Source organism: Aythya ferina (assembly GCF_964211825.1).
Source record: "Aythya ferina genome assembly, chromosome: 1".
Lineage (NCBI taxonomy): Eukaryota > Metazoa > Chordata > Aves > Anseriformes > Anatidae > Aythya > Aythya ferina.
The window spans coordinates 18555637-18570639 of NC_140296.1; the positions used below are offsets into that span (position 1 = coordinate 18555637).

Sequence of the window (15003 nt, forward strand, 5' to 3'; positions counted from 1 at the left end):
CTACATACCAGTAAAAACAAACTGTGATACAGAACTAAAGTTTCAAGGGATGAATTATACAAAACACTGGATAGATAATGCAGGGTTTTCTTATTTCACTGAATGTTTCTTGCCTTGACTGAAAATTTGAGGTGCATCAGAGCTCATGAAAATGTAAAGGATTTTTTATAGAGACAATAGGAGAGAGAATTGGCATATTCCTCTCCGCATTTGTGTGCTTTTGTCTATAATGTGCAGAAAAACATACTTGTAATACTCATTCCATAAATTAATATAAAAGGCTCAGTTTGCAGGCGAAGTCTGGATTTGTCACCTATCTTAAAATAATCGAGAAATACTTCTAGATCTGATCATTCTCCTCAGTTTAAAACTTTAGGGCTTATATTTATGAATTCTTCCTGTACTATAGATAGAGAAACAAATAACAGTTTCTTTTTACTGTTGACTGTAATGCAGATTGTGGTGTTTTGTTTTTTCCCTGACAGTGCAGGCAGTTTCAAAACATATTAAAACCTCAGTAAAGGGTAAGTTCTCTTGTACTAAAGGCGATAATCTTTTTTGTTAGTCCAACAGGTGGAAGCACGCAGTGGACAGCAACAGTGTGTGACTGTATATCCTATTACCTGACTGGGGCACAAGCAAAAATAATCATACAGGTTTGTAATCAAAATATTTTTGCCATATTTATAAAATCTGTATCAAGTTGTTCGTTACCTTTTTTTTTCTGGATATTCACACTCTTCAGAGAGTCCTGAAAGTAATTACTTTGTTCACTGGTAAATTAAAAGATGCTTTTGCTTTTTTCCACTCTTCACTGGAGCATTAGAGCACTTTGACTACCCAGTGGAGGGAAAAAAATAATAATCCTAAATAATCCTTATTTAATGAAGAATAGCATTTACATCTTCAGGATCACTGGCTGCTGATAAACGTAACGGATGGTCTTTTCAGTCAGATGCACTCACGGTCTTGAGGAGAATTACTTTAGCACCTACTGTATTAGTTTTCAAGCTTCAGAAGTTGAAAGAGTGGGTCAGTTTTAGGTACAGTGTTGTACTTCCATCACTTACCAAAACTGAATTACCATGAGTGTTGGATTTTTTTTTTTTTAATGTCTATGGGCAGCTGCCACTCAGGTTTTAAAATGTGTCTAGAAATAAAAGCAGTGATGAGAAAGTTACCCATGAGGGGGTTCCTGCTGTAGAATAAATTAATTACTTGTTAATTCTATCAAAACAGATAAGGGAAGAAGCAAGGTTCTGTTGTTACTTCATTTGAAGTCATGTTTAGAGCAGTTGGTAAAATGACGAGAACTGTGATATGGAGTAAGTAAACGTGTGTTCTGATGGGAGCATCAGTTGTTAAGTCTGATTTGCAGTCTGATGAACTAAAAACTGTGCCAGTAGTTTAGTGGAAATGCCTATAACAATGTTTTAAAGCTCTCCAAACTTCTTGCAGGAAAGTGACACGGCTTGTGCGTTGCCTGTGAAAATTTTTTGCAAGGATGAAGCAGGACAATTAATTGATATTTCGGAACACCTTATTAAAAAGGGTTTGGCTTTTAGAAACAACAGGTTTGGATACTTCTTTTATATTCTTTCAGAATTGATCTTCAGACTTTTATATTCTTTCAGACTTGATCTACATTGTGCAAAACTAATGAGTAAAATAAAACTGGATGTTCTACAGTGTATATAGCAACAAAACACCATTTTAAGTGAAGTTTCTTGAGTAATTTATGTTTTCCCATTCCACATTTCAGTTCTTTAAGTTGGTTAGTGAGATATTTAACACTGTGTAAAGAAGCATTTTCTATCTTCTGTGTGTTTTTTTTAATTCCATTATCTTATTTCACGCTTCCAAGTTCTTTACCAGTTAACGTGTTGTGATTTGATTGAATCTGCTAGAACTCACAAAGCTGCTGTGGCTTGTGCAGTCCCCAAGAAACATCCTGAAGTACGTCTAGAGGAAGAGAACCCACAACTGAACAGTTGTGATTCAGAAACTGCATGCGTAAGAGACGGCGCTGCTGAAGAGAAAGATGGGGATGTTTCAGAGAGTGAACAGAAGCCACGTAAAACGTACAAGTCATTGGTTCGTTTGGAAATGCATGAAATATATAAAGCCCCCATCATACCTGAAGCGAAAATTTTTCAAGCTGTAGTGAGTTGTGTTGGACATGATGGAACTATTTATGTGATACCAAAATTATTTGGTAAGATTGCATGCAAGAAAATACATTTATGTCTATGAATCTGATCACACTGGTACATCAGAATGTACCGGATAGGTGTTCTTCTAGACATGTTCTGAATCAGAACGTTGTTACACAAGGGTCATGTTTGGGAGTGCTGCTCTTGGGATGGGGATCTCATGGGATGAGGACCTCAGCTTGGGAGTGAGGGCTGTGCTCACCTGGGTAGGGGTTGCACTGCTTTCAGGCAAGGAAAAAAAAAAAGATGCCCACAAGATGGCACCACAAGAGGCTGGAATCCAGAATCACTGATGGCCTCACTGCTGGAAAAACAATGTCTAAGTGGTCATGTTTGCATCTACTAGAAATTGAACATATCTATTGTATCAGTATTGAAAACATTTTTTGGAGCAGTACGTGTACTTTATGTTTACACGTCTCTTCATGGAATGTGCTGACTTCAAGTGATCAAAATAATTTGTGGTTGAAAGTTAGACTGAATTTTGTGTTAGACAACTGTTGTATTGTTGTTTGTTTGCTGCTTTTTTCCAGAAAGTAAACTAAAGGAATTGATGAGTGAAATACAAAGTAACTTCAAATGCCTTGGTCTTCTGGAACCCTATTGTTGGAAAAAAGGAGAAGCTTGTGTTATAAGAGGGTCAGATACCCTTTGGTATCGAGGTAAAGTTGTAGAACTTGGCGGTGGTACTCTCCAGGTAAGTTGGACTGTATTTTGTCTGTGCGTGTGAACGTTTGCACGTATATGGTAAATATAAATAACTGATTTGACTCTCTAAAATGTATAACTTCTATTTTTGTTCAGCTGATATCACTGCCTAGCTGCTCATTCTGCTTCAAATTTTGATCACTTTGCTGATTTTACATTTATCTTAAGTTGAATTCTGTCTGCTTATTTCAGTTGTTATTATTTTCCCATGGTAATCCTGTTGATGATAAATGTTCTTAAGCATAAAGCTGTCTTTGATCCCTTGATTACCTGTAGGTAATCCAATTTTGGTTTTTTTTTTGCTTTTTTGTTAGGATCATAAGCAGAATGCCTTGAAAATATTTTTGCTTTAGCTTGCACCTACCAAGCAAGTAGTTGTTGACTGTGAATTCTTTCTATGTTATAGTTGCTATATGTTGTTATAGTTGCTATGTTATAGAGCTCCTTTTTCCAATTAGTAGTTATTAGTAGTTAGTATTACCTAATCTCCTGAGTCTATGCATGCTTTTTGGTTATAGATTTGCAGCTCTGACAAGTTCTGAGCTTACAGTGGTTTTTATTTCAGTTTTAAACTGCTGTAGCTTGCTTCAGAAGAGGCAGATCTCTTGAAAGATAAATGTCTTAGCAGTTCTTCAGTCTCTTCCTTAGCTATTTTCTTCCTCTGGAAAAATGATGCTCTAAATAAGCCCTTTGCTTTTTGACCTTAAAAGCAGGAATTATTTTAGAAAAACCTTTTTGTGTAGGTACAGTACATCGACCGTGGCTATATAGAGAAGGTCCCTCAGTGTCATCTGTATCCAACTACGTTGTATACTGATACTCCTCCATTTTGCATACCATGTCAGCTCTACAAGACAGTACCAGTGAGTAAGGCTAAATTTTGAAGACTTTTTAGGTGTTTACTCAATTGATGATACTGCTCAGTCATACAAAGGTTGAGAGTAGTTGCTGGTGTTTTTGTTTTCCTCTGAGAACTCAGGGAATAGCTGATAAGGATCACTTCAGCAAGGCAGTCTTCTATCAGAAAATAATGGATTGCTTTACGAAACAATCATGCTTCAAAAGCAGCTGTCACTGGAATGAAATCCTTGAGTCAGGACACCACAGTGGCTGGCAGTGGCAGGATGATACTCTGAAGCGGCAGTTTGTTTTTTACAATAGCAGCAACAAGAAGCGAGTCCTGGATTTCTTACTGCAGAATGGCCAGAAAATTGCAAACTCTCGAGTCAGTTTTTTTACTCTAATTTGAGAATGGTGCATTTAGTAAGTGTGAATTACTGAAATGGCTAGCTTACCTTATACTTTTTTAAAGAAAACTATTTTATTGCTAGAAGCAGTTCAGATGGATGAAAAAAGAGGTTTATGGGGAAAGATAGGCCTGTGGGTTGGCAGGCAAATGGATATTCTGGATGTAGGAATAGAGGGTATTTTGAGCAAGTTTGCTGATGACACCAAACTTGGAGGAGTTGTGGACTCGAATGAGGGCGTAAAGGCCTTACAGAGGGATCTGGACAGGTTGGAGAGCTGTGCAATCACCAACCGCATGAAGTTCAATAAGAGCAAGTGCCGGGTCCTGCACCTGGGACGGGGAAACCCTGGCTGCACGTACAGACTGAGCGATGAGACGCTGGAGAGCAGCCTAGAAGAGAGGGATCTGGGGGTCGTGGTAGACAGCAAGTTGAATATGAGCCAGCAGTGTGCCCTGGCAGCCAGGAGGGCCAACCGTGTCCTGGGGTGCATCAAGCACGGCATCGCTAGTAGGTCAAGGGAGGTGATTGTCCCGCTCTACTCTGCGCTGGTGCGGCCTCACCTCGAGTACTGTGTGCAGTTCTGGGCACCACAGTATAAAAAGGACATGAAACTGTTGGAAAGTGTCCAGAGGAGGGCTACGAAGATGGTGAAAGGCCTTGAGGGGAAGACGTACGAGGAACGGCTGAGGTCACTGGGCCTGTTCAGCCTGGAGAAGAGGAGGCTGAGGGGAGACCTCATCACAGTCTACAACTTCCTCGTAAGGGGGTGTCTAGAGGCAGGAGACCTTTTCTCCATTAACACCAGTGACAGGACCCGCGGGAACGGGGTTAAGCTGAGGCAGGGGAAATTTAGGCTGGACGTCAGGAGGGGGTTCTTCACAGAGAGGGTGGTTGCACACTGGAACAGGCTCCCCAGGGAAGTGGTCACTGCACCGAGCCTGTCTGAATTTAAGAAGAGATTGGACTGTGCACTTAGGCACATGGTCTGAACTTTTGGGTAGACCTGTGCGGTGTCAAGAGTTGGACTTGGTGATCCTTAAGGGTCCCTTCCAACTCAGGATATTCTATGATTCTATATTGCAGAGTATTGAAAGTACCCAGTATCTTTGTTCTGTTACCTTCAAGTTTAATTCTGTATCTTCTGGTTATGTTTCATGTAATTTGCACATATACATGACAATTTGTATGTAGTACAGGTTAGACTTGGCAAGCAGCATCTCTTTCTAAGTCACTACAAGATCTGAAAATTGCTGGTCAGCGTTGTTACACAAGGAGCTGTAGTGTACCAAATAGCAGACAGCGTATAAACTGTTGTAGACAACTCAGGCTAATTATGTGTGCTTTCAAAGAAGTTGCTCAATAAGACACATTTTCATCTCTTTTAAGAATAATAGTGTTACTTATAAGAATAATAGTATTATTTATAAGCACCTCACTCTTTAGGGGTTTCTTGCTTTTTACCAAATAGGTTGGAAATTTTTGGCAGCAGGATGCAGTGCACATCCTTCAAGAACTACTTACAAACGAAGAGGTTGAAATACATGTTCAGGTAACTTTGTTTATTCATAGATGTGGAGCAATGCTTACCTTTTTTTTTTTTTTTTGCTTTCTTTTTAACTTCTATTATGACTGTTAGGTGAAGGAATGTAGCAAAAAATGTATTTCTTAGATAAAACATTTTATCCTTAGTCTTTACGTCCTCTGAGAGGGAAGAATTGAAAGCTGAAGTTATTTCTCCAGTGACTTCAAGGCCTTAAATTTATCCTTTAGAGGTATTAACACTTTTGCTGATGTTTGTATTCTGTCAACATCTTACCTACCAACATTGTAAATTCTTCTAAATACAATTTTAAGTGATGAATGTTGGACATAATTTGAACATAATCCAGAAGTTGGACTCAATCTTATGGGGTCCCTTCCAACTCAGGATATTCTATGATTCTATGATAATTGAATGTGGGCATGCTTAAATTCATATATTAGCTTTATAGGAAAACAAATACCTATTGTCTGGGAAAAAAAATGCAATTTCAAATAATTTCTAGTGGTAAATTGTGAAAGGAAAGGGTTTATCGTTAAGCGAGCAAACCTGGGATGATGTTTCAGTGTTACACAGGTTAGGTGGTGCTGCCATTCCAGAGACAGATGCGGTCACCTTCCAGTTTGTGCCGTAATTGGTGTTAAGAAATCCGTACTGCTTTTGTGTCTTTGAGGGAATGAGTGTGGTGTCATTAGGAGTAGCAGGTTAGAATCTCCTGGTCAGTACTTCCAAAACATCAGTCGTGTTATTACTGTTGTAATCTTATTCTGCCTTGTGTAAGTAGCAGCTACCGGATAACCCATGGGGCAAGCTGTCTGTCAGCCTGTATTTCGATGGAATGTCACTTTCCTCCTTCATGGCCTACCAGCAGTTCTGTGTCACTAAAGACTGTCAGGACATACCAAAGCAGGTGAGATTTTGGGCTTCTGCTGTTGTTACTCTAAAGAGTACCCAGTTTCTTGTTGTGACCTTCGGTTGATTGCTATTTTTTATATTGCAAAACCGTACAGAAATATAAACTGTATTAAGATCAAGTACACTGCTCCTGAGCATAACAAGTGTAGGTGTGATTTCGTCAGGGTATTTCTCTGATAGTATATTTTTTTGAAGCAGCGACTCATGCTGGAAAGAAAACAATTCTGCAGTACAATGTATACTGCTGTCACTGCTCGTTTAAGTTGTAGCATGCGAGCCAGTATCGTTGTGATACAGTTCACGGAATTTGTGTGTATTAGGACTGAATAACCATGGAAAACCTAATTATAAATTAGTCTCTCATAGCACTTGATTTATATGTTTATCAAGGACATGTTGCTGCTAGATAATTCCTTTGACCAGAAATCACACACAAGCCAAGCTTGCATTTTATTACAAAATCTGACTCTTAACTAAAGTCCGTCTTGGTTTAGGAGCTGCTTGAAGGAAGCGCTCAAATTTTGCCTTCGTACACATTGCCACCACTGCCTGTTCCAGGAGATACCTTTCCTGTCAGAGTTACCCATTTTGTGTCCCCTAAGGAGGTGAGTGTTGATAACATCTCATACACTGCAGACAGAAAATGCTGCGGTCTCATCATGCTGATGATCACAGCTAACAAGTTTAGATAATAGAAAAACAGGTCACAAAATGCTACTTATGTATTGATACAGGTGGTCAAGTACTGCAGCTACCTGTATATGAGCTCATTTCAAATAACCCGGGGGAGCAGGTGGATAGTGAAATAAATACTACCTGTTGCCCTAAAAAAATCGGAATTGCAAGGTTTGTAGTATGGTACTTAATTCACCTTGTATAATAAGGAAGTGGGTCATTGAATTTTAACTTAGCAGAACACTAAGGATTTATATTCTTTATTCCCAAAAATTAAATTTCTGGGATATTGTTTAATAATGTGAACAGTTTGTGGCTATTACAGTCATCTGGCTGTCTCCAGTCGATGACTGGTCATTGATTTTTTTGTGCATACCCACACAGCTGCCCTGTGCAGTCTCCCAGGCAAAAGGGCAAATGTAATACTGATGATCAAAAAAAAAAAAAACAAAAAAAAACATTCCTGCGTGGACTTTGAATATTGGATGAGACTGGAAAACAAAGCAGCGAGAAGATGATTGTCTTAAAAATGTTTTTTGAGTGGGTTGATTTATGTTGAAGTGCTTGTATTGTTTTGGTAAATCTGTAAATAACAGGTTTTACAGTATAGAAGCAGTTGCCTTAAGTTTCAGTATTACGGTTTGGTTACAAAGTCACTACACTAACTTACTTACATGCATCTTCCCCAGAAAATGTATATTCTATGCAGACAATTGTTTTGACTAAATACAGGATGAAAGTGTTAGGATACATTAGAAAAGGGCTTTTCTTGGATTCTCCTCATGTTTCCCCTGTAAGAGGGGAAGGAGATAACCAGCATGTATTTGGTTCATTTTTTGCAAATTATTTAACTCGTGCTTTTTATCATGGTATATAATCACAGACACCAGGCCCTGCTCTGGATTCATATATTTAAGTATCAGTTGCGTGATGGAGTTGTGGCTTGGTTATAGATCCGTGTACAAGTAAGAAAATGAAAATTAATTTTCTTCCTGGCTGGTGAATCATAATGCTGAATTTACAAATACTGATAGCCTACTCATTAATTACTAGGACTATCTGTAGAATATCAATGTTATGCGATGTCCCTGTTTAAAAAACAAGACATTTTAAGTGATCTAAAATCTGAATGACTTGTCTGTGTGTTGGTTAAAGTTTCATTTTCTTGGACCTGCAGCCTTATACTGATGACCCAGTTAGAAATCAAATGAATGGAATGTCTTTGCATAGCAAATAAAATGCAGTTTCAGAACTTCTTGCACTAATTTTAAAATTAATCTGGTTTGCCATTATAAAGTGAGATTCTTTACCCCAAGTGGTAGGAGGGAGGAACCCTAATGAGGGACAGCTGTGAAATCTCACATGGGTATGTTCTCTATGAAGTGCATTCCTTTGCTTCTTACTTTTTAATATTGAAATGTGGTGTTAATAAATGGTTACTCTCTTCTACTTTGGGGGGAAAAATGTGTAACTAGAAAGTTATTTGTAAGTTGAGGAAAGAAGAAAGGGGAGAGGTAAGTGCTGAAACCTTTCCAGGATGGGAATAGGTAGTATTCTAATAATCCTTGATTAGTGGTGGAATTTGAAGGTCATAAAAAGCCTACAAAAATTGTAATATGGGAGCCTTTTCTTTGGATAGGTATACATCTGTCTTAATCCTTCTGAGAACGTTACCGAGCCATCTACCACAGAGGGAGATGCTAGCTGCAACTTGGACAGCCTCAATGAAGCCCTCAAATGGTGCAATAAAAATCTGGATTCTCTTCCTCTCCTGACAAACTTCAGAACAGGTATGTTAGTTTATTTATCTTCCCACCTGTTTTTCCATGTGTATAAACAAAAGCCTGAAATTCTTTTCAAAGAATCAGAATAATTCTGTTACTTACGGATATTTGAATAAATCTAATAGAGTAAAAAGCAAATCTGTATGATAATCATATGATACACTATGCGTTCTTTGCGTGAAACGGAGACTTTTCTGTTACTGTTTTTCAGTGGGATGATGAAAATAATTCAAATTTTCGTTGTGTGTTGAAGCTGATGAATAGCATTTAGATTGAATATGGCAATAATAAAATTCGTCCCTGAAGTTATGGCTCTGGAAGTCTACTAAATACTCAAAAGACATAAGATCTGTACTGAAAATCTAGAGTTGGAAATTACTTGAACCCTAGAGTGTCATCTCACTTTAATTCTGAATTTCTCAGATCAGGCATGACATACTGCAGTTCTCCTGTCCACAGCTAGAGGGCCTAAAATAATAAACTGCACTCATCTAGAACTTTGTGAAGAAACTACTTAGTGCTAGTTCTTGTTTCTAGTAACTTGTAAAGTTCTGGTTTTATGCAGTATCCACCTTAAAAGACTGATCTGTTTGCTAACTGAAGTGTATAGGAGAGTCAAAGTGGAAATTTCCAACATGAAGCAGTTTGGCTGTTTTTAACTTGACTAAAATTACATCCTAGTGATTATGAATTGAATTTCAGAGAGAATATTACGAATTAGAGAAAGAATAGAATCGCAGTCACAAAGCAGAATTGATGACATTAATTAGTTTGTATGGCACTGAGTGTATTTTGGGGCTTTTGTTTTTGCAGAAATGCCTTGCCTTGTAGAATACAGAGATGGTTTGTGGTATAGAGCGAAGCTCCTCTCTGTTGAAGAACTCAACCCTGATAAGATCCTGATTCAGTTTGTTGACTATGGCAATTTTTCAGTTGTTCCAACAAGCAAGTAAATAATCAGAAAAAAATGCATGTAAAATGTGGATGTGTGTGCATGTGTATGTATGTATATATGTGCTTATATCATAAGTGTTTACAGGTGCGTGTATTTTCACAAATGCATTAATCACATGTCTATAGCTATAGATACACGGTAAGTAATAGTGCAGCATTAGATTTCAGTTGGAGAGAAAGTTAGGTGGCTGGTTACACAATTTGCCTGCAGAGCACTAGGGTGTGCACCTGCTTCTGTCTCTGGGGTAGTTGGGAGAAGCCCATTACTATAATACCAGGTTTCTCCATCATTGGGTTACTGAACTTCATACCCTGTGAGGTAGGCTTGGGTTCACAATCTGCTTTTACACCCAAGAAGGTTTTACGTGGAGGGCTTAGTCCCTGGTTTCTGTACAAATAAATCCTCTGACCCTTTGCAGCTTAACCTGTGTAGAAGACAGCTGGGGAATAAGATAAGGAAGTGACTGAACAAAGCACGCCCCACGCTGCTTATGAGGAAGCTGGAAGTTCAGATCCCTGTTCTTGCCTGATGCTGAGCTGCTAGGAACTACTCCTCAAGCACCAGTGCACAGGCATAGATGTCCCAGACACTAGGCTTTCATGGTCCCCTAAGCTTCTCTGAATTATTTCTGTTGAAGCACTTGCATTTTATATAAATAAGGCACACTGACTTGCTTTTGATGTAGACTGATGTAGCAGTTTTGTTAGCTGCTCACTGGAGCAGCTACAGATTTACTTAATGGGGATTTGAACAGATTTCCTGCTTCCTGGGCTGTTACAGTCTTAGGAGATACACTTCAGGGTTGCGCTTCTTGTTCAGCATCCCTATTCTTTTATTTCTGGGATGGAAAGAGGGAGGTGAATGATGAGATGATAAAAACAAAACTAAGGTACTACATCAAGTAGTTGGACTAGGACATTTGAGTGAAGCAGTTTGAACTGCAGAGATCTACATCATTGTCCAGATGCACCAGGTGTAGAGGCTGCATTGTGTCCCTTGGTTTTCTTGGAAGTCCTGCTCTTCTGTTCTTCACTCCAGTCTATGTTAGGCACCTGAGACACCTCCGTGGGTGCTGTAATGGGGAGCCAGCGTGCCTGGTGTATGACACTGGCCTACTTCATGATAGTTAGGATGCCAAAGTCCTTCAGAGAGCCCGGCCCTACATGGAGAATTGTTCAGCATGACACCAGCAGGCTATTGTAGAGCAGGGCCCCTGACCCCATTTCCACACCTTAAAAGTGTCCCATGAACCATTAAAACTGTCTCTTTGTTTCCAGTGACAGTTGAGCTTGACAGGTAGGTTCTTGCAGGCAAACACTTCATTTTTGTTGCAGGCTGCGCTGCATACCTCATCACCTGCTGCAGTATCCTGTTCAGGCAGTGCGAGCTCTGCTGGCTGGATTTAAACCTCTGTTAAGTGATACAAATGCAAAAAGAATCCCATATTGTCCCGAGTGGAGCATGGAAGCACTGTGGGCTATGATGGACTGCACTGAAGGAAAACAGCTCTCTGCTTCCATACTTGTGAGAAACAGCAGTTTTTCTTCATTTTTGCTCAGCTCAGCCTAAAATTCTTTCTGGCAATCTTTGTATAATTTCTGAGTACTTGTTCTCCTGTGGACACTCATAATTTAAAATCTTGAACCATTTACCATGAAGGAACTGCTACTGAAGTGAAAAAATCATGTGGCTCTTTCCTGAAGTCTGCAATCAAAAAAAAAAAATTGCTGAGCATTCCTGGTTTGGGGGGGAAAAAAAAGTTTCTTTAATTTCCTTTACAGAAATACTCTCTGTATTCACAGTTCCATTTGGTAGTGAGAATAGCCAGCAAAGTCCTTTTTACTATTAATTGGTCTGTGAGGTTTAAACAGATCATTGTCATGTTTCTGAAAACTGTTAAAACTTTGATTTTCAGGCTTCTTCACCAGAGGTCACCATTTCCTTGTATGAAGATGATCAAAAACTAGTTCATATGAAACTGATAGAAATGGGACTTGCAGAGTTGGAGGAGTGACATGTGAGTACTGTGAATACGAATTACAAATTCATATCATCACGAAGAGGCATTGTTTCAAAAGTTTTAAGTTAGGGTCTCAATATGCTAACTGATTGACCGCAAACAGAATTAGATTTAAAAAAAAAAAAAATTCTTCTGTCCACACTTCCACTCTTCTAATTAAATAAAAGTTGTTTAAAAATGGAATTTAGTTAGTTACACGTAACTGAAGCACACGCAGCTTTAAAGACTAACAGGTACTGGAACTTAGGAGTGTTAAGGCAATAATAAGAGGAGCATCTGCTGGTAGTCATTGAAGAAGGTTCCTAGCAGGTGAGTGGCAGTGTACTCTATCCAAACAATCATAGTAATAAATTATTTTCTTAATTTTCAGCATTTGTTCTCAACGTCCTGGGCCAGTGGTTCTCATACTGAGCTCTGGAACTCCTGGATGTCCATCCCTCTGAACACAGAATACTTGAATTGAAAAGCTTTACACCATGTGGTGTCTACAGAGAATACCGAAGACTGGTTTGGGTTTTGGCTTTTTGAATTCCTTAACCAACTTGATGTTATGTAGTTCTTTTCCCTCTCCTAATTAGAAGCACTCTCCTAATCTGCATTTATAGATTTTTACAATTTTGACTCTTAATTTAGATGTAAATAGATAGCTTTGCTATCTATCTATTCACATACAGCCTTAAGTGGTGTTTTGTGATAATTCTTCAATAAGAGTAGCTGGAATGAATGTGTAGTAGTAAGGAAATAGATGAAGAAATAATGTTGAGGATAGTTTTATTACTGTGATGTAACTCTTGTTCATATTTCAGGCATCTTTGGTGACAGTCTCCTGGTACCAGTCTGGAGCTAGGAATGAACAGCTGGGAGGTGGGGAATGTTACTCGTTTTGTTCTGAAACACATTTGCATTGTTGCTGTGTTTTGTTTTTGGCTTGGGTGTCCTTGCGCCTCCTTCCTACTCCAGGCGCTGTAGCGTTCAACTCAAAGTGTTAGAATAAACTGGAGCCTGCTCAGCATACATCTGAAAGCTTCCTTCTCTTTCCTGCTATAAAGAGACATTCAAAGAAACCTTTTTAGTGTAGTGCATCCTTTATATTCAGTGCTCAGCTGCTTCAGTCACCCCATGGAGAATTTGATCTAGATTATCAAGGGAAAACAGAGGAAATTAGTGTAGCAAAATACAAGTCTTGAAATCAGACACAAGTGAAGGTGATAGTCTCTTTAAACAAAACTGACTCCAGCCTCTCATTCTCTTAGAGGTCTTTGTTACACTCACTTTCTCACAAATACCTAAATAGATAAATTCACCTGGATTGCTTGTGTCCGCCCCTGGACATGGCTTGAATCTCATTACAACCAGCTGGGTTTTAGGTGCTCTGTATGTCCTAGAAATCTGGTAGTGACAATGTGAGCCTTCTGCTTCGTTTTGTTTATTTGGTACTCCCTGATTTTTGGCATGACCTTTTGTGGTTTCTTACTTTGACCAGAGCCCTTAAAGTGGAGGAGGCTGGGCATCTTTAACTTTGTAGTCCTGCATTCAGTGCAAGTTCTGGTTTCTGGTAGAAGTATTTTCAGAAGAAAGCTCCAGTTGAGTCCCTGCTCGGATGGTGTTGAAAATGGCTACTTAAGTGTGACCAGAACCATTCTTTCTTTCTCCTTTCTGCCCTCTGTAAAGATCAGAAGAGGTGTGTTTCTGTCCCAGCAAGCGCTGCTTGAGCTCCACCCTTGTTTCTTTGTGGTAGTAGCTGGAACTCAGTTTGCTGAAGTTACATTTTGCTCATTTTTTTGCCAAGTTAACAAGATGAACAGAGTTAGAGGGAAGGCAGCACTGTCCAGTTCAGGCTGTTGCAGCAGATGGGCTTGTACCATTGAATCACAGAGTGTTGTCACCTGCGTAGCCATTTCTTTATGTTCAGGGGGAATCTCCTGACCACCCATCCCCTTGTGCATTTCTGTGTTTGACATGAATACGTGTACAAAACTTAACTACAGAGTTTACAGCCAGTCTGTGCACTAAGTGTTGCAAGTTGCCAGTTTATACTAGCACTGGAAGGATTAGTTCATGGGTTTAGTATGTATTTTGGTGCTGAAATGTCCTACATGCCGTTCTAAATACCAGAGGTGTTACAATCATCTTTCAAATGTAATGTTGTTCTTATATCTATTAAAAACCATATACAACCATTGTGACAGAGACATGGGCCTGAATTACATTAAGAACTGCCATTTTGGGCTGCCAGAACTGCCATGACCAGCCTCTACAGCCCACCACCCACCTTCTAGCTGAGTAAGTGTACATCCCAGTGCGAGTTAATTTACTCCTTCAGTAAAATAGAGCACAGTAATTACAGAGCTTGCTTTCCCCAAGGAAAAGGGCAGTTAGGGCGTAGGGGCAGGAGGTATCTTCCACACTGCAAAAAGCAAGTGAAATAAACTTAGAATAGCCGAATTGGAAGGGACCAGCAAGAATTATTACGTCTCCGTTGTCAGCATCCGCTGCAGCAGACATAGCAGCAGTAACAAGACTTTTACATGCTGGGGAATTTTTAAAGATGAGCCAGCTTACAAGTCCGCAACTGGATGAGGTAGAAGAATGGGATGAGAAGATAACCTTTGGTTTCTGATGTTTACTCCCCCTTTTCTTTGAACAGCATGGAGAATTAACCTATTTCACAGTTGCCTTTGCTAGCCTGCCTTAAAGACGAGCAGTTTACAAAATATAATTTGGGTTTGATGATGCTCATTTCCCAACTCAGATGAAAGAAAAATAAAGAATAAGCTTCAGCCTGACTGAAATGCGCCCTTGATTTACTCTAACACAAGCAACTTTCACTTTAGATGGAATGGCTTTTCTCTTCGACTTCTAAAATAAGTTCATCTGCAGCTGTTTGATGAATTTTCACTGACAGCCAAGGATTTAAAGGACACCCTTTAAACTATACCTCAT

The 15003-nt window shown here is 39.2% G+C and overlaps 1 protein-coding gene across 3 annotated transcripts in view; it reads left to right on the top strand.

Moving 5' to 3' along the window:
- RNF17 (ring finger protein 17) overlaps positions 1–13074 on the top strand; it is a 45093-nt gene extending 32019 nt beyond the window's left edge. For all 3 annotated transcript variants that reach the window (XM_084491906.1, XM_084491905.1, XM_084491907.1), the window contains 13 exons: positions 566–656; positions 1459–1574; positions 1908–2215; positions 2747–2910; positions 3665–3784; positions 5640–5720; positions 6496–6621; positions 7121–7231; positions 8941–9091; positions 9899–10034; positions 11375–11564; positions 11956–12057; positions 12431–13074. In XM_084491906.1, coding sequence (XP_084348032.1) covers positions 566–656; positions 1459–1574; positions 1908–2215; positions 2747–2910; positions 3665–3784; positions 5640–5720; positions 6496–6621; positions 7121–7231; positions 8941–9091; positions 9899–10034; positions 11375–11564; positions 11956–12054 — 1693 coding nt within the window. In that variant the 3' untranslated portion in view covers positions 12055–12057; positions 12431–13074. The remainder of the gene's footprint in view (positions 1–565; positions 657–1458; positions 1575–1907; positions 2216–2746; positions 2911–3664; positions 3785–5639; positions 5721–6495; positions 6622–7120; positions 7232–8940; positions 9092–9898; positions 10035–11374; positions 11565–11955; positions 12058–12430) is intronic.
- The last annotated feature ends 1929 nt before the right edge of the window (positions 13075–15003 follow it).